We start from the raw sequence: 22951 nt of genomic DNA, 5'->3' as shown, positions 1-22951 counted from the left end.
TGTAGCCATGTTTAAATGGCATATATCCCCACAACCGCCCTGACAGGGAACACAACAGAGAGTCCCAGACAGAGCAGGAGAAAAATGTAGAACAGAACTCAAATTCACATAAAAAGACCAGACTTAATGATCTGACAGAGACTGGAGGAACCCCTGAAACTATGGCCTCCGGACACACTGTTAACTCAGAACTGAAACCATTTCCTAAGCCCACTTCTTAGACAAAGCTTAAACAGGACTATAAAACAAAAAATAATTACACATGAGGAATGTGCTTCCTAGTTCTATCAGATATATAAGACCAAATGGGCATCTCCTGTCCAAAAGCAGGATGAGAAGGCAGGAAGGGACAGAAACTGGTCAAATGGACACAGGGAACCCGGGGTGGAAAGGAGGAGTGTGCTGTCACATTGTGGGGACTGCAACTAATGTCCCAAAAATATGTGTATGCATTTTTGAATGAGAAATTAACTTGAGCTGTAAATTTTCACCTAAAGCACAATTTAAAAAAAAAAAAAAAGAATCACTAATACTCTAAGAATGAATGAACTGTATGGCTTTCAGGTATTCTTTTACAAATATTTCATATAACCAAGTTTTGTATGATAACCAGTAGCAGATATTCTGAAGTTCTAAGTCTAATAAATTCCTAGATTGCAAATATTTTATGTTGCCAATTAAGGGTGGATCCCTAAGTTCAGAAAATAAACTGATGGAAGGGTAGGGCTAATATTCTCTTATAAGTATAGACAGATACCCAGGAAGATACCCAATTCATTGCCTGCAGGTGAGCTGAAGGAGTACCTTGAGAGACAGGGTCATGATTTTCCTGAGAAAACAGTTCCATGTCTTTTACAATATGTGGGCAAATGAATGATTGAGGCTCAAAAGTTCAGTGCCATAAAGCAAGACCACAGTAATTTTAGCCTAAAAATTGTTCAATAAGTTGTCATCAATCACCCATAGTCATCATAAAAATTTTATTGCATTGATAAACTTCTAGTTTTAATGAATACAATGGAATGGTAGCCTTCCAAGGTGTTAACTGCAAATGTTTTCCTAGTTCTCTAATTGAGTTGAAATGCCACATTGGGTTATTAAAAATAAGTCAATTAATATTGGAGGGCAGTTGCCAAAAATGAACATTCTGGTTTAAGAGCAGTTCATCTTAAGCCTTTCTGAGGGCAGTTAGATATCACATTCTGTTAAAATTCCTCCCAGTTTTTGGCACAAATCATGCCATGGTATATAGGAAAATGCTAGAATCAGCCACTTCTCCAAGGAGCCCTGGTTCCTCTTATTGGAGAATGCTATTAGAAACCAAGATCTAGGCATTGGCTGTGTCTATAGAATTTTGACCTGATAATACCAGGTCAGCTCCCAGATGTCAGGGGCTGCTTTTCTCTCAGAAAACATCCTTGATATTTTCCTTGACTGTAAACTAAATACAAGAGATAGGCATACACTCTTCTCACCTGGTGATGAACCTGAGATAATGTGATCCAGGAGCTGCTGGGAAAGAAGATACTACTCACATAGCTTCAGTTCCCAGATTCAACAATGCCTATAGTCTAAATTCTAGATCTGATAGATACAGAACTTGTAATAAATATATTTTTTGGCTTAAGCCAGTTTGAGTAGGGTTTTTCTTTCACTTGCAACCAAAAGTCCTAACTGATACAATATAGTTTTACAATTTTAATTAAGAGAATTTATAATCTTTCCAAAGAAATTGATGACAACTCTTCTGAGACTGTATCTCGATATTTTCAATAAAAATAAATTATATGTTCTTACTTTTACTTTTTTTATACATAATATTTTACTAAAATATTTTATCTGAAATATTTGATTTACATTTGTATATAAAGATATATTTAACTAGAAAATTAAAAGCAGAATTTATTTCAAAAAGTCTCGATAACATTTTATGTCAGATTACTCTTCTTTGGCTCATCCATGGTTTTAACTGCTTTCACCCTCTGCAGGGCTCCTCCTCGAATAGGCAGTTTTTTAAGAGCAATATCTGTGTCAGCCAGAGGTCCTCCTATTATTCGGGCAGGAGTGCTTTCCACTGTTACTACCCGACCAGAGGAAACCTAAAAAAGTAAAAGGTAAAAATCTGAAAGTCTATTAAAACTTTTTTCAGTAAGGAAAAAATTCATTACATCCTTTAACTTATGTAACATTGCACAAACTATGGAGCCAGTAAAAGTAGGTATGAATTCTACTTCTACTGCTTATCAGCTGTGCAAACTGGGGCAAATTATGTCCAGAAGAGGACACTAGGAACACTGGAATATGGCATGGATCTATTTTTTGCCAGGCACAGGCAGCACCGCGTATTTGCTGTTAAAGATGTGCAGAGATCTGTTCTGACTAGTGCTGGTTGCACTTTCTTGGGCATCCTAGAGTGTTGGTTCTGGTGCAGACCAGCACTGGGTGAGGGCGGATGTACCTTAGAGATTAATATGCCTGAACTATGTGAAATTTGAATAGTGAAAAAAAAAAATGAGATGAAAACCCCGTAGAGGTAACATCCTTTAGGGACTAAATTTAATATCTATTAAGAAGAGTTATGGAGAAAAAAAAATCTTACCGTTGTGTTAAGGCCTTTAATATCTGTCCGATGAAATACTGCATTTTGTGGTCGCTCGCTGTGTCTAGAGGATTCTATAGCTTTCTCCTGGAGCCTTTTTGCTTTCTGAAGATTTTTAAATTAGGAAGAAAATAAGATTAATTTCTAGCAAAGCATTAACTATGGTTAATGAAATATACAAAATACATTTAATTCTGTCTCATTTATGGTGGCGGTTTATTTGGTAGCCCTGGAATCTACAGTTACTCATTTAGGTGAAGACAGTTATTGGCATGTTATATTGTTTGTGCACTACAGAATCATCACTCCCCTGAAAATGTTACTGAGATTTCCAGTAGTACCAGTCATATATGACCAAGGAGTAAAGCAGGTACTAAAGAAATTAGGTTCAATTTTTAGCACATTATACAAAGCTACTAATTTACATCAGGTGATGCCTATTTTCAATATATTTTACATACATTAAATACTAATTCAGCACACTTAAATGTGTCAAATATTCAGAACAATATAAATTATATATTTTGTTGCAGTTATATTCAAACTCAATAGTTGCACTAAAACAGGTGAAATAGGAGATAACAAAATCTGAAAGGGTAGAGGCTGATTTTCATTAACTATTCCTTAATATGAGGGAGGTTCTGAGGATATTTTGCAGCTGAAGTTGCGAAGACCTTTTAATGAAAAGGTGGATACATGGTACCTTGAGTGATTTTGTTCTTAACTTTGGTTTTGCTGTCTTAATATGGTTTCACTATTTTCTTACACTAACTTAACATTTTACAATTTCATATCTAGAGGAAAAATTGTAATATTAGGTGAAAGTATATTCAAAGTATTAATGGAAAAGGTGGAAAAGTAATGAGATTTTGGAAACCCAAGGTGCTTTTCACATATTTCAAGTGAACAATTAGGATTACAAACTTTTTAGATTAGTTTTTAGCTTATAACTGAAGCAACTCATCACATTTTTCAAATGTCATGTTTATCCCAAGGGAATTTGGGATACATGTATTTTAGGGTCATGAAGGAGAAAAACCCGTGGGGAGAGGGTAATAAGGATAAGTTTTCCCCCCATCCTTCTTACAGAAAAAATTAAATCAATAAATAAGAAGGTTCAGCATGGAAAGCAGGAGCTTTCTCCCGCCGATCGTTGGTTAACTTATCATCTCCTTTACACAGTTCAGGAACACCACTTGTAAACCACAGCTTCCCAGCGCTAAACCAAATGAAACTCAGAGCAGCATCTTCTGTAACTATGAAAATGGGTAGTTTCAGTTATCGTTTTAAATTGCATATAAGGATATAATTCTGTTGATATTCTACAGAAAGGTCGCCAGAGAAATATGAATGAATATTCATTCCTGAAAATACCAACTAAACGGAGTTGGTTATTTTCTGTGGGTATTGTAATATTTTAAAAAAAAACTTACCTTTAAAGTTTTAGCATTTGATGTTCTGGCCAAGAAATTTTCCCATGATTTATTAGCCAATTCTCTTTGCTTGTGTGTGGCTTGTATCTGAAATGAGAAAGATAAATTAAGAGTTCCAGTTTCTACAAAAGGACGCAAAAAAACTTGAAAGCCCTTATTCTGAAGAATGCTCCCAGATGTTGCGAAGATAAATTTTAAGGCCAACTAGCAAAAGGTTGGAAACCCTGGCAGCATAGTGGTTAAGAGTTCAGCTGCTAACCAAAAGGTCAGCAGTTCAAATCCACTAGCCACTCCTTGGAAACCGAATGGGGTAGTTCTACTCTGTCCTATAGGGTCACTATGAGTCAGAATCGACTCGACAGCAACAGGTTTGGTTTTTGGTTATCAAAAGGATGAGAGTATTCATAGAATCCAATTTAAAATAGAAAAAATCCTTTGCTAGTTATGTGGCTAAGGTTTGAACTGCCTTCTATGAAATGTAATGCAAAACTTGCTATTTTAATAACGATAATCATTCTCAGCAAGACTTCTTGTTTAACATGATTAGCACTTGTGAAAATACATTATAATCCAGAACAAGCTACTTAAATGACCTAACAAGCAAATTTTATAGGAGAAAATAAAAAGAGTCCTGCTGGACACTGATAATAATTTAGGCAAGATTATATTGTAAAATTACTTCTAATTTATAACTGTAGCAAGACAAGCAATTTTGTGAGAGCGCCGAGTTTGTTGTGGTCATACAGGCTAGGGAGATAACCAGTGAAAAACAACTGCAAAGACTGCAGTTCTCAACAGGCCATCCATTAAATATACAACCAGAAGATACATGCTGTTGGTTGGTGTACAATATACCATTAAGTTAGAATTATGAACCTAAGAATACCCAAGTAAAACAATTGCTAAAAAATAAGTGGGGTCAAAGCCATGATAACAAATCAATAATAGCTAGGCAAACATAGCAGACATTCTGCCATTTGATAGAAATAACAAGGCAGCAGAACTTGCCAACAGGGCTGCGTACTCAAGAAGAACAAATAATGGGTTTAAACGGTAGCATCCATGCAATAAAAACTTTCAAACAACCACGTGTCTAAGGTGGAGCAGAATTCATAGGTGGATGCAGACAGAATTTCTACTAGGCTAAAGAAATAAACATTTAATAGTCTGTGAAAATCTTGGGCAATAGAAAACACATTGAAAATCACTTTAAAGGGTTTTAAGTATTTAACTGTAGTCATAAAGGATCACAGAGCAAAAGAGGACAATCTACATTATCCTCTTATCTGTGGACAGATAATTTAAATAGTCGCTTAACCCACTTGCTCAAAAACTTCTGATGTAGTCAGTGTTCCACCCGAATGCACCAGAAGGCCGTTTCTGATCAGCTAAAGTCAGAGACCAGTTTATCTCTGTAATTTATAGAAGGCTCAGGGTAAATCTCTTGGCACAAGGCAAGGATGAAGCTTATTAATATGCCTATGGTTAGCATACCAATAAAGGCCTATCATAGAACGAGGGAAGTGGGTCGACTTTATCTCTAAATGAGGTTATGCATATAGTCATAGAGATAACATCGTTTTGTTAGATATAATTTGTTAAATGTATACATTTAAATTCTGCTGCAAAAGACTTTTTAAAGTGTTAACAAGCAAAGATGTCACTTTGAGGATAAGGTGCGCCTGACCCAAGCCATGATATTTTCAATCACCTCATTTGCATGTGAAAGGTAAACAATGAATAAGGAAGACCTAAGAAGAATTGATGCCTTTGAGTTACGGCATTGGTGAAGACTGAATGAATGTACCATGGACTGCTAGAACAAACAAATGTGTCTTTGGAAGAAGTGCAGCCAGAATGCTCCTTAGAAGTGAGGATGAGGAAACTTCATCTCATGTACTTTGGACATGTTAGCAGGAGGGACCAGTCCCTGGAGAAAGACATCATGCTTGGTAAAGCAGAGGGTCAGTGAAAAAGAGGAAGACCTTCAATGAGATGGACTGACACACTGGCTGTAACAATGGGCTTAAACATAGCAGCGATTGTGAGGATTGTGAGGATTGTGAGGATGGCATAGGACCAGGGAGCATTTCCCGTTGTACACAGGGTTGCTATGAATTGGAACCGATTCGATGGCACCTGACAACGACATAACTTTAAACAGGCCCGAATTTTAGAACCCTGTTTTGCATTTCAAAAAATCGAAGTGTCTCAGATGTCTCTTTACCTTTTAGAATGCAAGTCTGTAGAAATCAAATTAATGCAATATATAGCATTAAATATAGTAATTGAATCTGAAGCTCTTCACTCCATGATTTCTTTAAAAACTACACAAAAACTAACTAAGAGAAGACCAAGTGCTGAAACATTCACAGGTAAGGCAAATATATTTTATGGATAACTTTAACTAGTTTATTTAGTGAAATGAATATTCTGTGTTTCAATGGTATCCATGGCTTACTTTTGTGTACACTTTTTGTTCGTTTTGTATATCTTGGCGTGCTTGGCTTTCAATCATCTCATTTTGGAGAGAAACAACCATCTTTCCGATATTTTCTGATGCTGTTGTAATAGCTTCCAAATTTTTTGTATCTGTACTGACTGGTCTTAACTTTTCTAATTTTATTTCTTCACATATTTCGTTCCATATTTCTCCAATCTGTTAAAACAAAGTTTATGTTTATAATTAACCATAAATAAATTATACAATTTTAGATAATCCTTTATTTAACACTTAACAAAAAAACCCAAACTCATTGCTGCTGAGTCGATTTTGACTCATAGCGACCCTACAGGACAGAGCAGAACTGCCCCACAGGGTTTCCAATGAGCAGCTGGTGGATTCAAACTGCTGACCTTTTGGTTAGCAGCTGAGCTCTTAACCACTGTGCCACCAGGGCTCCAATAATACTAGTATTAATTTATTTTAATAAGTAATGATTATTTAATTCTAGTTCCTAGTGCCCTCTGAAGAAAAGAAATTATATATTAAAAAATTCTGTTGGGCTTCTGAATAGCTCTATGTCAATAACATTCATTGTCTTTTATAAACTAATAATTGGATGAAAACTTATCCTATGGAAAATACCTGATCAATTAATGGTATGTCCCCTGAATAGTATCAAACATAAAATGTAAAATAAAAACGACACAGTATGTGGATCATTGCTTCAAAACTACAGATTTTTACTTTCCTATTTTATTTTTGCCATATTAAATTTTAATAGCAAAGTTATTAAGAAGGTACTCACTTTAAAATCAAGATATCTATGTATGATACAAAGTGTGACAAAATCTTCAGCAGATAGGCCAGGCAAATTTTCAAAATCTAAACAAAGTATATAAAGAGGGAATTACTTTAACAGAGCAAGTGATTCCAAGAAGTATATACCTATCATAAAAGCAATGCAAATAGTTTTGATTTCATCTTGATTTATGAAAAAGCCATACTTTTGAGCATCTGGCTTCCTCTTATAACAAACCTCTGTCAGGTCATCCTTATCCCGTCACTTTTTCTTTCTGTGCTGTGGTCAGACAATGGAATTGTACTTTCAGAAGCTGAAGAGTGAGGAATTTTTTCCTTTATAGGAAGCAAGGACTTTAGAAACTCAGGTGATTAGACTTCTGGTACCTAAGCCTAATTATTTAACATTTCTTAACCTTGGGTGCACACTGGAATTACCTGGGGGAACTTTAAAAAATACTGATGCCTGGGGCCTACGCGCAGAGATTCTTCTTTAATTGGTCAGGGGTGCAGTCTGGGCATTGAGGTAGCAGCGGGACGTGCTTTATAAGTATAAAGGGATTTTATTCATCATGTTTGAATACTAGATTGCAAAGCAAAATCATTTTGCATATGCAGCAAAACAGAGACGTTCTCGTGAATTTGATGGGTTACTTCTTACCTAGTTTGCCCAACACAGCATAAATTTTGGCTCTGATATTCTCGGCGACATCCATAACTGCAACTGTAGGGCAGTTGGCAGGCAGTGGCATGACTTTTTGCTCTTCTTGAAAACTAGTAAATAGAGGTTTCTTTGTATCTAATCATTGGAAATCATGAATACACAGAAGTTAAAACAATAGTAAATAAATGCTAAATTTTGAGATTTTAATCTATGCAAAATAAAATATATAGAAATATTAGCACAGAATAAAATTGTGCCTTGTACATGGTTACTCTTTTAAAAGTAAAAAATCAGTTGTTTCCCCCTCCCCTTTTGTGGCAAAATGGAAAATTTCCTATTTTATTACTTATTTGTAATATGAAAATTTCAAAAAATTACTCTTTAAAAAGTGAAAATTTTGTTGTAAATACCTTTTCATTTAGAGATCCAGAAATTAAATAATTTCACTTTCAGAATGATGTAGCCTCCTTTGCTTTAGTTTACTATATATTATAAATATAACAACTATTTTATGATGTTGTAAATCAAAACTCAGAAATAAAAAATAGAAATAAACAGAAATTAAAGGGAAGTATTTTCATTTAAAAGTAAACAATAATAACAGAATTTAGATGAAACTATAAGAATTTTAAAAGGTTTAGAAAATATAATGTACATTGTTGAATATATAAAAGGACCATAATTTCTCATACTACAAACCTCATTAATTTAGAATCCAGTCATTAAAATTTAGGAAAATTTGAGTTTATTTTTATTTAGAAAATAATTTCTTCTTTCATAGTAAAAAAAATTATTCTATAAACAAATATCAACAGGAATGTACAAAATACTATAAAAATTGTTTTCAAAGCACTCTATTTATATCTGAAATTTTACTGGTAAATGAAATATTACTCAATACCTTCGTAAGAGAAGGGAGCCCAAAGAAATTTCTTCAGGAAGTACTGTTAATTTTTTTGAGTTAAAGAATATAATCAAATACTGTTTCTTAACAATATTCTATGAAAATATGAACCTGTTAATAATTTACTTAGTTTTCTCCTAATCATTCAGAATTTATGCTCGCAAGTTTTCCAACTCTGTGAAAGAACATTAGACAAAGGGGTGACAGTTCTCGTACTCTTCTAATATCTTTTAAAGTTCTCTTTTGAAAATATTCATGGAATTGTATCTGCCAACGATTATAAATATACTTTACCAATTATCTTCCCAAATTTATCACGTTTTACTCCTAGTTCTTTTTCTTCTTTTCTCCATAATTTAATTAAAAGGCTAGCAGCTGTCTGGTCCTTCTTCCCTCGCCAAGCATTGACATGAGCCGTAGTTTTGGGATTGTCACAAAATTCAACCATTATTCCAAGTATTAGATTACAGAATTTTTTTTGGTTCAGCTACAGCAAGGAAACAGAAAAGGAAAAAAGTTGCAAGAAATATTAAGGAACATTGCCTTCAAAAAAAAAAGAGAAAACAGTTGCATTATGAATAAATTACTTTTAATGTTTGCCTTATAAAACTCAGTCTAATTAAATAAGATTTGGAACAACCTCCTGTAAAGGAGCTGATACCCACTGTAACTAGTACATTTTCAAACATCAGAAATTCAAAAGGATAAAAAGAAAAGATTCAATATAGTTCTGAAGCAGTCATAAACAAATGTCATGACCAAAAATGTAATTAATTTAGTTGAGTAGGAGAAGGGAGATTTGCAAAAACAAGTGAAGGTGTTAATTTAAGTGGGGCAAGGTCAACAGTGTTATACATAGTGCACTGTAATTATAGGATTTTTCAAATTTACAGGCTTTATTCTAGTCTATAAAGACTCTTACTAGCTATAACCTCATTGCTATTAAGAAAATAAGTGACTGCAAGTGGCAGCCACATACGAGAAGAAAACAAATCAGGTGTAATTTTATAAATATCTCAAATACCAGTATCCATAAAAAAGTACTTAAGGAAAATTCTTATTATCAAGTATATTTTCTTTGTTTTTCTACAACTAGTTTTCACCAAACCAAACTTCAGGTATAGAATATTCCATCCAGAGCAATGACTTCCACATAGTAATGGTTTCTATATGAAATATTTTTTGTTGATTAATTCTTATAGTTTACTGCTAATAGACTATAGCAAAAGAGACATGTAATGTTTTGTTTGTATTGCAACACATTATCAGTTTCCTCTTATAAAATGAGGGATATTACCTACTTCAGAGGATTATTATGAAGAGTTATATGAGATTGCCTGGCACATAATAACTACACAATAACATTTAGCCATTATTAGCAATTATTATCAGTGTACACTGAATAAATATTTTAGCAGAATGGTAATAATCAGAAACTTCTGCGTTTTTATTCCTGTACTTTACTTTCTGGAAAAAGAGGCAAACGACAAGGGCCAAGCTGATACAAAAACTTTATTAAAACATATTTGTAATTAACTTGACAGGTTCAATCCATATTAAACCCAATCTAATAATAATATTTGTAATAATAGCAAACAATTTACATAGCAGTAATACGTGTCAAGCATTATTCTAACACACACACCCACATACCCACACATTTAATCCTCCCAGTAGTACTAGCAAGTAGATAGTGTTATTATCCCTGTTTTACAGATGAAGAAACTGAGGAACATGGATTTTAAATAACTTGCCCAAGTTACACAGCTAACAAGCACTGGAGGCCTCAGCCAGAATGGCTTCAGCCTATCTTCATAACCACTCTGCTATTTGGCCTCTCCTACCAGGCTTTTTCATGCCTTTCCATCATAGAAACGCCAATGGCAAAGGACAATGAACAAGTGAGAAATGTCTTTGAGGTCTGCTATCCAATCTTAAATATTACTGTAAATTTTACATTATTTAATTTTATAATTTAATATAACTCCTCACTTCCAAATCTTTAAGGAAAAGAGATGTTCCAGCAAGATGTGCCAGGTTAATTTTGTGACACATCACCATGTGCCTCAGTATAGTTATACCCTAGTCAGAGAAACATGTTAAGCTACACCATCTAGTCCTACACTGGCAGTGCTAGACATACATCCCCTTGTATTATGTTCGATTTTCTAAACTTTCCAAAGGTTTCTGGTTATGACTTATTCCTGTTTATCAAGATGGATTATTAATACTCACTTATTGTTTCAGATGTGGTGTTTTGTATTGGTGTTTACTCTCTTATCCCTAGTGTCAACTAATTTTCTTTCAGAAAGTAAAGGGACACAAATAACTTTTGTACATCGCTAAATCAAAGTAGTTTATTGTTATTCTGTTAATAAAATCAATAATGGTGGCAATCACAGGCAGCGATGTAGCTAGAACTCTGTGAGAATCTTCCAAAGTTTTACTGAAACAAAATTAAACTTTTCCTCCCACATCGTCTTCACTATGGACCCCACTTAGAGTTGAGGCTAGTAAGGATTACTTTAAAGATTAATGAGGGTCTTTGACATTTTTCTCAGCTGTTAGATGGCAACTATCTTTACTGACAAGTTTAGTATGCTCACCCCTGCTCATACCGTAAAACAGTCCGTGACACACTAGACTTCTTAACATTACCTCCCAACTATATACAGTTCTCAAAAAATGCTTATCTTTGTCCATTCGGTGACTGTAGCTCTTAACTTTTAATACCAGAGGGAAAAGCTAGACTTTATTAATAAGTGGCTGGGGGTTTTGATATGTTCTGGCACTTCACAAACTGTTTCTTAGAAGGTTGATAGAGGACAAAGAAAAAAAAAAATCCTCTCCCAGAATATGTTTGGGAACATTGATCTAAATAAAGTGATTTCTTAAAGAGAGGAATTTTCAGAGCCTTTAATATGCTAATACATATTATGAATCTCCAGAAGGGATTCTGTTTAAAACAATACACTTGAACATGACTTGGGGGCACATTTATTCAGTGGGTAAAGCAATCTGCTGCTAACTAAACATCGGTGGTTCAAAACCAACAGCGCTCCGCAGGAGAAAGATGTGGCAGTCTGCTTCCATAGAGATTTACAGCCCTGGAAACCCTATGGGGTCGCTGTGAGTCAGAATCAACCTGATGGCAGTGGGTTTGGTTTTTTGGTTTTATTCATAGAATAGTGTTCTGTGGTATTCAGTGTGTAAAGGATTAACAAAAAATGTCTTGTCTTACAGTTGTTATAAACATACTTACTGCTAGTAAATCCAAAAGGAGAAAAATGCCTTCTTTTTCAAGAAAGTAATCCTCGGAGGGATAACATCCCAAAATGCAGCACCTTAAATAAAAAGGAAGTTATTCATTAACAAACAATTATTGTTAAACTCAATTTGCAGAGATTTCTATCAAAAAAATATTTTCAAAGAATGTTTTCATTCTCTTAAGTAGCCAATAGTTTTACTTTTGAAAAATAGAACTCTGAAGAAACTTTTAATTTCAATTATTTTTAAAACCAGTATCAATTCTTTTTTCATAATTGCCTTTTTTTCCTACACATGCACTATTCTCCTTATCTCTCATGATATTAATTATTTTAAAATTTCTACACTGATTCTCTATTGTTTCTTCAAGGCTTATCTGTTTATTGTCTCCCTTTCATGGTGTTGGTGCATCTCAAGCATTTGATGATTCTTGATTACATCTCATGTTTGCAGCTGATATTATTTGCTAAAGTGCAGTTTGCTTAGGCCTGTGCAGCTCACATGCAGTGAGGGATTGAAGGAGTTGCCAAAGATACTTCCATTATTTTCCGGGGTGGAGGATATGCGTTAAACAAGCTGTTGCTGGTGGTGGCAGGGTGGTAAAAAGGCTTGCTGGGGTTCACTGCCTGTCTCCTCTCCCTAAACATGACTTCCACCTGAGAAACAGAGACCCCTGTCTCTGCAGCCTGCCTCATGATGGTGACAATGGTAGTGGTGGTGTTAGGGGTTGGGATGTGTTATGGATTGAATTGTGTCGTCCAAAACGATATGTTGAAGTCCTAATCCCTGTACCTGTGAATGTGACCTTGTTTGGGGAAACAGGGTTTTTCTTTTCCAGAAGTTATCAGTTAACCATATCATTCCAGAGTAGGGTGGGTCCTAGTTCCTTCTGAGTGGTGTCTTATAAAAAAGGAGGCATACACAGGGAGAAGAAAAATGCCGTGTGATGGTGGAAACAGATGCATTTATAAGCAGTAAAAGAATGCCAAGGATTGCCAGCAGCCACCAGAAACTAGGAGTCATGGAACAGTTCCTCTCCCAGATGTTCATAAATAGTAGAAAGGATAAATTATGGAATACTACACTGCAATTAAAATGAACAAACTACTGCTATACTCAACATATATGGAAGAATCTCACAAGGTGGAGTGAAAGAAGTTAAGACACAAAGGAGGAATACATCCTATATGATTTCATTAATTCAAAAACAGGCAAAACTAATCCATGATATTAGAAATCAAGATAAGGGTTACCTTTGGGAAAGAGGAAGAGGGTAGGGATATGAGGAAGACTTCTGTATCTTGATGAGGACAGTGGCTGTGAAGGTTATTTTTGTGATAATATATTTATAATTTATGTATGTTTCTGCACGTATATCATATTTCAATAAAAATCAAAACTAAGACAGTATGTACATTAAAATGAAAAAAATTGGGAAAATGCATTTAAAGCAACATAAGTCAACTATAAGGATGTAAGTAATAAACTTGGACTAATTATACTTTGTAGTGACAGGAAAATAACACATTTACCAGGCTCCAAAAAAGAGGCAGAGTGGATTAAATTTTGGAGCTATTTTTAGTGTGCTAATAGAATAGTAGTTCTAAATGTCCCAGGATGTGTTATATATTTGTAAGCAAATCAGCAACAGGAGCAGAAACTCTTCTCTGACATCTGTTAGAGGTATGGCCTGTCCTCAAGTTGGAATGCTATAAAGCTATGGGTTCGCTGTCAGTACGATGGACACACAATGACTTACGCTTCATATATTTACTTGCTACTTCTATCTTATCTCTTACCCAATGGGATTTGAAGTTGTGTATAATAAAATACATATAAATAAAACCATTAATTAATAATTTTTATGTTAGTACAATTGTTATATTAAATAAAGAAGCGATTAGGAAATACCAACCTCTGAATCTAATCTATTGCTAGATAGTAGGGGTGGCACTCATCAATACTCATCTCTGAATTTTTTACTATGCTTAATATGGTGCTTTGGTCAGTAAGACCAAAAGTTCGTCTTTAAAAACTTTAAAAAGACCAGATAATCATGGAATCACTATATTCCTCTCTTCTCTACAGTAACAAACTAGATAGCTGATTAGTCTGATTGTCTATGTAAATTTGGATAAGAGCCGAGTAGTTCAACTCTCTATATAAACAGAGATTTTGCAGTAGGTAAATATAATTACTTGAGCTTATGGAAAGTAATAATTAATCAGAGTGCCTGATTGCAGTGTGGCTCTCATTAATTCCACTAAGAGAGAACAAAGGAAATGGGTTGAATGTTAATAGTATTAGAAAATAAATTAATTTTCTCCAAGACAAAAATTTACTAAATTAATGCTTAAGAAAAACAGTATTTTTGCCCTTAGGAATGCTGAAAAGTTAAGGATATAATATTGGTTAGAAAATGCCTAATCAACATGTTTTCAACTCCTTGAAGAGAAGATGAATGAGGAATTCAACAGTCTTCAAATCCAAACAAGAATACTGTATCAGTAACAGTAGATGTTTGTGTTTACCCTAGACCAGGCCAAAGTGGAATGGGTTCAAATCACAAAAATAAAGATTTAAATTTAGATACAAAAATGGTTTTGAATTTGAGTGATGGACAAGATTACTTTCCAAAGGACATTAGTAAGTGTCATCTTCGGACTATCTAAAAGAGAAAGACATAGAAAGAGCTATCTTCTTGGCATGGTTTAAGAAAATTGGCATATATTAGCTATAGAGGTAATTTTCTTATATCTCTATAAGATTCTATCTAACTTGGTTACAGCAATACTCACCAAATGCTGTCCAATGTACTAAAAAGAAGTACATTATAGCCTAATTCACTCTGTAACTTCTTGGGATCTGTTTTCATTACATGAAGAATTATATCTACTCCCTCAGTTCCAAAAATTTCCTGTTTAAGAGATTTAAAATTATTTCTTGAAATAAATAAATAGTCCCTTCCTTTGTCTTTCCTCCTGTCTCCTAAAGAAAACTATTTTTCTACCAGAAAAATACAACAACACTATCAGGGAAACAGTTTTTAATACAAAATTTTTTTGAACTTGTTCTCAGGAATTTAAGAAAAATTATTGTGAAGCTAATCATTTTAGGAGAGATTGTCAATCAACATGAATCAACAAAGTCCCTTTAAATTTTTTGTTTTTATCCTTCCTTTTCTGAAAAATAAACTATAAGAGCTACTCCGTGATCTTCTTCCACATTATAATGGATGTAGTCTAGCAGCATGTCAGATGAATATTAGACAGCAACAACTAATTTCAGAGGCTAAAATCCTATCGTGGGAGATTTTCTAATACTTGCAAGAGAGAAATAAGTATACAAACAGTAGTTACAACCTCTAATAATTTATATGAAGTTATTACCAGTTTATATTTTTCCTTTACCAATTACCTTTCTCATTGCCTCATTGTTTAGTTCTATGTCTCAGTAAACAAGATTATGATTATTTTTCTAGAAGAGTACAAGTACAGGGTGGAGCAAAGTATGAAATCACCATTCCTGTGTCTCCCCTCAACATACCTTCATTGGAACCATCATATTTTTTATTTTTCCAATTTCTTCTCTTGCTATTGTTATCAATCTCTGAGACTCAGAATTTGTTAAGAAGTTAAAAAAGATCAGAGGATATTAAGCTGTTGTTTTAATTTTTAGTACTAGATATGAACCCCATTAAAATAAACAAAAACAAAAACATTTACAATCGTTCAGCCCACACTGGAAAACTGTTTGGCAGTGTCTTAAAAAGTTAAACATATACCTACCCACCTTATGACCCAGCAATTCCACTCCCCGGTATTTACCCAAGAGAAATGAGAGCATATGTCCACAAAAATATAGTACAAAAATGTGCACTGAAGCTTTTATTCATAGTAGCCCCAAATGGAAACAATTCAATGTCTATCAATATGAGAGTGGATAAATACATTTTGGTATATTCATACAATGGAAAACTATTCAGCAATAAAATGAAATGAACTACTGGTACATTCAACAACATGGATGCTGAGTGATAGAAAGCAAACACAAAATAGTAAATATTGTGTGACTCCGTTCATATAAAGTTAAAGGATAAGGGGACAGAAATTAGAAACGTGGTTGCCTGGGGATGGGGGGGATGGCTAGTAAGTGGTATGAGGGAACTGTATTTATAGGGTGATGGAAATATTCTATATTTTGATTGAGGTATTGGTTAAATGGGTGTAACATTTGTCAAAACTCTTCGAACTACATACTTATGTATATTTTACTTCAGTGTAATTATACTCCAATTATGAAAAAAGAATATTAAATTTTTATAAGATTTTGATAAACATTGACATTTATTAGCACTCACTAAGAAAACATACAGAGTGTTAGGTGATTGGGAGATCTGAGCAAAACTTTGATTCACAGGCATACCTACCTTCCTACGAATGTGATGTTCGCAAAGGCCAGATAAGGTAAGTAATATATCAGACTGAATTTCCAAAACAATAGACTCTTCCTTTTCATTAGGTTTGCTTATTGTATTTTTAAAGATTCCTGGTATGACAAAATATAAGGAATATAAAGTTACTGGACACTGTATTTTTTTATTTTATCAATGACTGTTTGAAAATCCTTTTGAATAAAATTTCCTTGGCCAAAGGAACTATTTTCTCTCTCTTTTATTGTTGTTAAAAATGTACACAGCAAAACATACACCAATTCAATAATCTCTACATGTACAATTCAGTGACACGGATTACATTTTTCAAGTTGTGCAACATTCTCACCCTCCCTTTCTGAATTGTTGCTCCCCCACTGGCATAAATTCACTGCCCCCTAAGCTTCCTATCTAACCTTTTGAGTCGCTGTTGTCAATTTGATCCCATTTAGTTCTTCAAGGGAGCACAAGGCTCAAGGCAGACATTCTTTATAATTAAGCTAATCTAAAAACGGTTTAAAAGGTGGTATTTTCATTTAGAAGCTGTGGAGAGAAAGGATGGATTCTTTGAGCTCTCAGTAAGTAACCCCATATATATAGTACAGAATTAACGGAATATCATTAGAAGATGCTTTAACAACCTGATATTTTGCCCCACCAACAAAGCTTTGTTTAAAAATCAGCAGATTCACGAGGCAGAGATGACAGCTTTTGCAAATACATAACCAAAATGCTTGACCGCAGCTTGTCTCTTCTCTTCCTCTCCTCATGGTTAACACGCCAGTTTTAGGCAAAGGTGGAACACCTCCCCATGAGTGTTTTCTACTCCTGTTCTTTCTGCATCCTTTCCTAATGTCTGCCTGCAGATGTCTTTAGGTAACAGTATCCCTGTGTCCTTTAAAATCCCTCCATCACTTCTAGTCAAAATGAAAAAGGTCTTGAAAACAGTCACTTACTTACTAATGGAATAATATTCACAATAAAATTTTGCCTCAAAAATGAATTTTCCTTTAAGCTTTAAATGGGATAACAAAAGTCATTTTTCCTCTGATAAGAGTTCACTGGCATTAGCATGAAGGTATGGAGCTATGTTCCAAAGCATACCATATCTCCATAGCTGGCCCTGCAGGGAATATTCTTGGTCCTGTTAGAATGAATTACATGCAGGGGATCAGACTCTAGGGAGACTAGTTGAGGCTGCTGGAGGCCATGCCATGGACAGAAGGTTCTATGTTCCTTTATTAGGAGCATCTATGAGGAATCCAACCTGGCTGACCACAGGTCTGCTTCTCCCTTCTAGAATATCTTATTCTTCTTCCTGCCTGGGTACAGGCACGTAACTTACCCTGCTACATATAACATGTTATGTTATTACTGAATTATTTTCTTTATACTTCAGTACCCTTTAACTCCCTGCCTTTACCTGTCTTTGTTCTATTCTAAATCATTCTATACATTTCTTCAGATTGATCTTCCTAAAATACAGCATTGCATACATAGCCTTCCTGATTAAAACTTCTAATGGTTCCCTATACCCACAAATGATGAAGTTCAAACTCTGTTGTCTGGTATTCAAAACTCTTTCCAGCTTGGCTTCTTACTATACAATTGACTTTATCTCACATTATTTATCTTCATAAAACTTTGACTCTAGTTAAGCTGGCTCTGAACACATCATCATATATATTTCAGGGACATGTCTCTGTTCTTGCTATCCTTCTAGCTTGAAAGACCATCTCTTTTTTTCTCTCTTGAAACTATTCTTATCCTCATACCTCAACTCAATAAAGGCTCCTACTAAGACTAACCAGCCTTCAAAATTAACCCAAGTCTCTTAGTTTCTGTGGCACCTACTCTGTATACTAGTCATCAGGTGCCTAGATGATGGTGCAAGGTAATACATGTTATGTTTCTGTGACATGTATCTTTTCTTTTATTCCCATCAAGGGCAAGGCCCACAGTGTCCTGCTCTATACGTCTTTGTAACCCCAGTGGCTACTACACAGAAGGTGTATAAACATTTATATTTACAATGCAATTACTATTTATTGAGTCCATTACTACTACAAAGCCCACTGTTAGTTTCAATAAGACAGGATCCTTGCCTCAAAAATCTCACATGATAAAGATCAGCTTCTTTAAAGTTAAGGGGAAAAGGTTGGAAAAAGAGAAGAACATTTGCTAGCTGTCTTCCCTCTTTCCTATTCCACTCCCCAGCTCAGGAAGGGTTAAGACTTCTTCCTGAACATACGGAAGATTATATTTCCTAGACTGGGGCCTTAAGAGTGAGTTTTGTACAATGGATTCCTGGAAGTGATGAAATCTACTTCCAGGTTTGGTCATCCTAAGCAAACTTATCAAGATGGTGAATGTTTTTGCCTAGTATTCTTTTCAATATCCTTCTTTTTCTCCATTGGTATTACTAATGGAAGGCACCACCCTACTCCGCTAATGATGTAAGACTAGGCATTTTAATTTCAGAGGTGGAGGAGTCTTTAAGTAGGTATTTGTACTTGACACCAAGCAAATTACACCACAAAGGCAACCATTTATTTACAAGGTCATCACTGAATATTAATATGACTGAAATCACTCTTAGCTTTCAAAGTTAGGAAGGGTGAGGGCTGAGGGACTACACATTCTTTTAATTAGCAAAAGGGAATGAAGCCTTTGCTTAGCGGTTCTGACTTTTACACTGGGCTAACGTATGTATTTTAGGGATACGATAACCTAGCATAATTATAAGTTGAAAATCAGGGATATTCTGATATTTCACATCAGAAAAGAAACTCTTATGTACATTCCTATACCTAGCAGCATACCAGTGTTCTGGTATGGCAGATGCATTGGAAAATAAAATGTTATCCTCTTTTAAAATTGCTCCAAAAATCTTCCCTAAAGTGGTGATCTTATTACTGTAAGAATGAAATATAACAACAGCCAATTAAAAAAAAAAAGGTAATCCTAAATGAAATCATATCTTAATTGAAGAAACAAAAGTTTAAAGGACTAATGATTATGAGATTTTAGTAAAAAAGACAATCTGGTTTATAGCAACAATATGAAACATAAATCAAGAAAATAGAAGCTTCTCAGCTATAAGGACAAAAAATGTAGAAAAAATTATATTCTACTTTCATCAGTAAACATGTTATATTTTACCTATCAGTTGCTGAATTGTACCCTTTTCACAAAGATCCTTGTTTATAAGCTCCTCTTCAAGGTAGACCATGGCTCTCAGGAGTCTTAAACTGTATCGCATTTGGGCAAACTTGTTGCCACGGCCACCTGTACCATGAAAACTGTTACCCTGGCTCAAGAAGGGATCTGTGGGGAAAAATCAATAATTGACTTTACATCAAGAAATTTAAAATATAAAACATTTCAAATAAACAGAAAACAGAATATATCAGACAGCTTATATATTTATCTCTAAGATTAAACAGATGTTAAAATTTCATGTTTGGTTTTTTTTTAAGAGAAATAAAATATTATCCCTTCTCCCTCCTCCTTTGGTCCCAGAACAATGTGCTTTAAAATTTCACACAAATGTATCGGATTGTTATGTATCTTTCACAACTTGCTTCTGATACTCAATAATATTTTAAAAATTATGTACATTGTCCCAAGTAGCTCTATATCATTCAACCCACACACCACACACCTGTTGCCATCAAGTCAACTCCCACTCATGGCAACCCCTGGAATGCTGCTTTTTAGAATGCTTTCAGCACTGACTTTATAAATAAGCCAGTTTATCTATTTAGCACTAGTACAAATTATGCTAAAATGAACAATCTGACTAATATCCTCTTATTCCCATTGAGAAGAGCTTCCTCACATGACACCAGATTCATAGGGTAGACCATATTGAATTTTACTAGAAGTCGCCAAATTGTTCACCAACATGGTTATAGGGAGACAATGTTTAAGACTAATTTTTGCCAATCTTAAATGTGAAATGGTAGTTCATTGTTATCTTGATTGCATTTCCCTGATTACCAATGGGGTTTAGTGTCTTTTCATGTTTTTTTTAAATTTGAGATTTTCTCTGTAATTAACAGTCCATATCCTTTGTCTACTTCTCTACTGAGTCGTTATTTTCTAGCTGATATTGTAGGAGTTCCTTATGAACCTGGATTCTAGCCCTTTATCAGTCACAGGGCTGGTAAATGTCTTCTCTCAATTTATAGATTGATATCTTAGTCAGCTTTTGTCATACAGACATTTCTAAATTTTATAATAGTTAAATGTATCAATCTTTTCCTTTACAGTTTAAGTTCTTGTGTCTTTTTAAAGAAAAATTTTTCCTACCTGGATATCATAAAGATATTTCCCCACGTTTTCTTCTAAGAGTTTTACAGTTGAGCATTTCATGTTTAGGTCTTTAATTCATTTTACAATTGATTTTTTTTTTTTACAAGGTGTAAAGATCTAATTTTTATTTTTTTACATGGAGGGCCAATCACTCCAGTACGATCCTTCTCCCACTGACGGGCAATATCATCTCTGGCAAATGCCAACTTCCCATGTGTGCTGTTGTATTGGTCTATCCCTGGCCCAATATCACATAATTTTAATTACTATAGGTTTATGGTAGGTCTCTATAATAGCAGGGCATTAATATTCATTCTTTAAGAGGTTCTTTTAGAAGTAGCTTTATGTTTGAAGTTAAAAACATAAAATTCAAAATACTGCTCTCATTATTATGTAGTGACTAAAAATGTGGATTTTTATAATAGTAGGGCATCAACATTCATTCTTTAAGAGGTTCTTTGAAGTAGCTTTATGTTTGAAATTAAAAACACAAAATTCAAAATACTGCTCTCATTATTATGTAGTGACTAAAAATGTGGATTTTTATTTATTTTGAACATTAATATATCTCTAGCACCTAGAAACAGTACCTGATATCTAGTAGGCATTTAATAAATATTTGTTGAATGAATGAAGGAAAATATTGCTAGGACTTAGTATATTTTGGATAGGCTCAATAATATAAAAATTTCAATCAAATTATATGTATGATTTCTTTTATTGAGGCATGTTATCAATTTTATTTATTTGCATTAATAATAATTACGGTTCTGACATTTACTAATGTCTGACTTTGTATGAAATCTCAGTGTTTTTTTCCTTAAAAGTTAACATTAAATACATTAAAATTTTGAGGAAACAGATTTATATAATTTTCTTTGCTTAATTAATTTTATTGCTTTTTCTATGCATATACTGAGAGTTCAGTTGAAATACGTAGATTAGAATTTCAACAGGAATTATAAATATTCTTCTTTCATCAGCAAACTAACATTATATTTTACCTATAAGTTGCTGAATTGTTCCTTTTTCACAAAGATCTTGAAGGGCCACTCACCTTCATTCTCACACCATTCTAGAAATGCAAGAACTCGAGCATTTCCCTGGTTCAACATGTACTCTTCTATTAATAAAGGGGCCACTGATGACAAAGTGGCAATTGCATGCAGTTGTAATTCCTCATACTGTGCTGCAGACCATTCAATTATTGTTTGTTTCTCAGGTTTTTTGACATAGGTGAATAAAGCCAAAATAACTTTGCCATGAACTAATAGCTAAGAGAAAGAAAAAAAGTACTTCGTAAAAACAAAATTAAAACTTTACTTAATCTAAGAAAATTACATAAAAGATTTCCAGTTTCATGTTTTATTGATGATAATTTAAAAATATTTCCTTCTTAAATATCCCCAACCTATGATAGATACCAAAAACAAAACAAAATAAACATAAAAATAACAACAGCTGGTTATGATCCTCTTTCCTGGGCTATGTACTCTCTAGCTGACAATAAGTATTAATTTTGCCATCTATGCTGCTTATATATACAATTTAGCTATTGTTTATGATAAAACCACAGGACTAGAAAAGTTGGGGCAATTAAACTTCTGGCATTTCTCCCCTTCCTCTCTTTTTTAAAAGTAAACAGTTCACAAACTCACTTCTGTACCACAAAGACAATTCTTTTCTAAAGTGTGATTATGGCTACTTTTCAACCATACACAACAGAACTTATACAATCAAATGAATGTCAGTCAGGTTACAAGCCATGTTTCATTACCTGCCTAATGTTTTAAAATAGTATTGAAGCCATCATCTCAATAAAACCAAAAAAAAAAAAAAAAAACCTATTATGACAAAGAGTTTGCTGGTTTTGGTTGTTACATATTTATGGCTTCCAAGATAGTAAACACATGTGCTATTTTTAAATCTGGGATTATTTTATAAAGACTTTTTTTTTTTTTAATTGTACTTTAGGTGAAGGCTTACAGAATAAATAGTTTCTCATGAAACAGTAGTACACATATTGTTTTATGACATTGGTTAACAACCCCACAACATGTCAACCCTCTCCCTTCTCAACCTTTTTTTTGC

At 34.0% G+C, this 22951-nt stretch overlaps 1 protein-coding gene across 2 annotated transcripts in view; it reads right to left on the bottom strand.

Moving 5' to 3' along the window:
- Positions 1 to 1481: 1481 nt before the first annotated feature.
- Positions 1482 to 22951, bottom strand: part of CFAP69 (cilia and flagella associated protein 69) — a 56802-nt gene continuing 35332 nt past the window's right edge. Inside the window, exons 12-23 of one of the 2 annotated variants that reach the window (XM_004381507.1) lie at positions 21918 to 22134; positions 19706 to 19870; positions 16541 to 16659; positions 14910 to 15028; positions 12107 to 12188; positions 9139 to 9331; positions 7938 to 8075; positions 7284 to 7360; positions 6494 to 6691; positions 4033 to 4119; positions 2600 to 2704; positions 1482 to 2099 (exon numbers count right to left, since the gene is read on the bottom strand). In XM_004381507.1, coding sequence (XP_004381564.1) covers positions 1929 to 2099; positions 2600 to 2704; positions 4033 to 4119; positions 6494 to 6691; positions 7284 to 7360; positions 7938 to 8075; positions 9139 to 9331; positions 12107 to 12188; positions 14910 to 15028; positions 16541 to 16659; positions 19706 to 19870; positions 21918 to 22134 — 1671 coding nt within the window. In that variant the 3' untranslated portion in view covers positions 1482 to 1928. The remainder of the gene's footprint in view (positions 2100 to 2599; positions 2705 to 4032; positions 4120 to 6493; positions 6692 to 7283; positions 7361 to 7937; positions 8076 to 9138; positions 9332 to 12106; positions 12189 to 14909; positions 15029 to 16540; positions 16660 to 19705; positions 19871 to 21917; positions 22135 to 22951) is intronic. The other variant, XM_004381508.2, reaches the window with a different exon arrangement.

Source organism: Trichechus manatus, unplaced genomic scaffold (assembly GCF_000243295.1).
Source record: "Trichechus manatus latirostris isolate Lorelei unplaced genomic scaffold, TriManLat1.0 scaffold00085, whole genome shotgun sequence".
Taxonomy (NCBI): domain Eukaryota; kingdom Metazoa; phylum Chordata; class Mammalia; order Sirenia; family Trichechidae; genus Trichechus; species Trichechus manatus.
The sequence above is the reverse complement of the archived record's forward strand: the minus strand, read 5'-3'. Positions and strand labels throughout refer to the sequence as shown.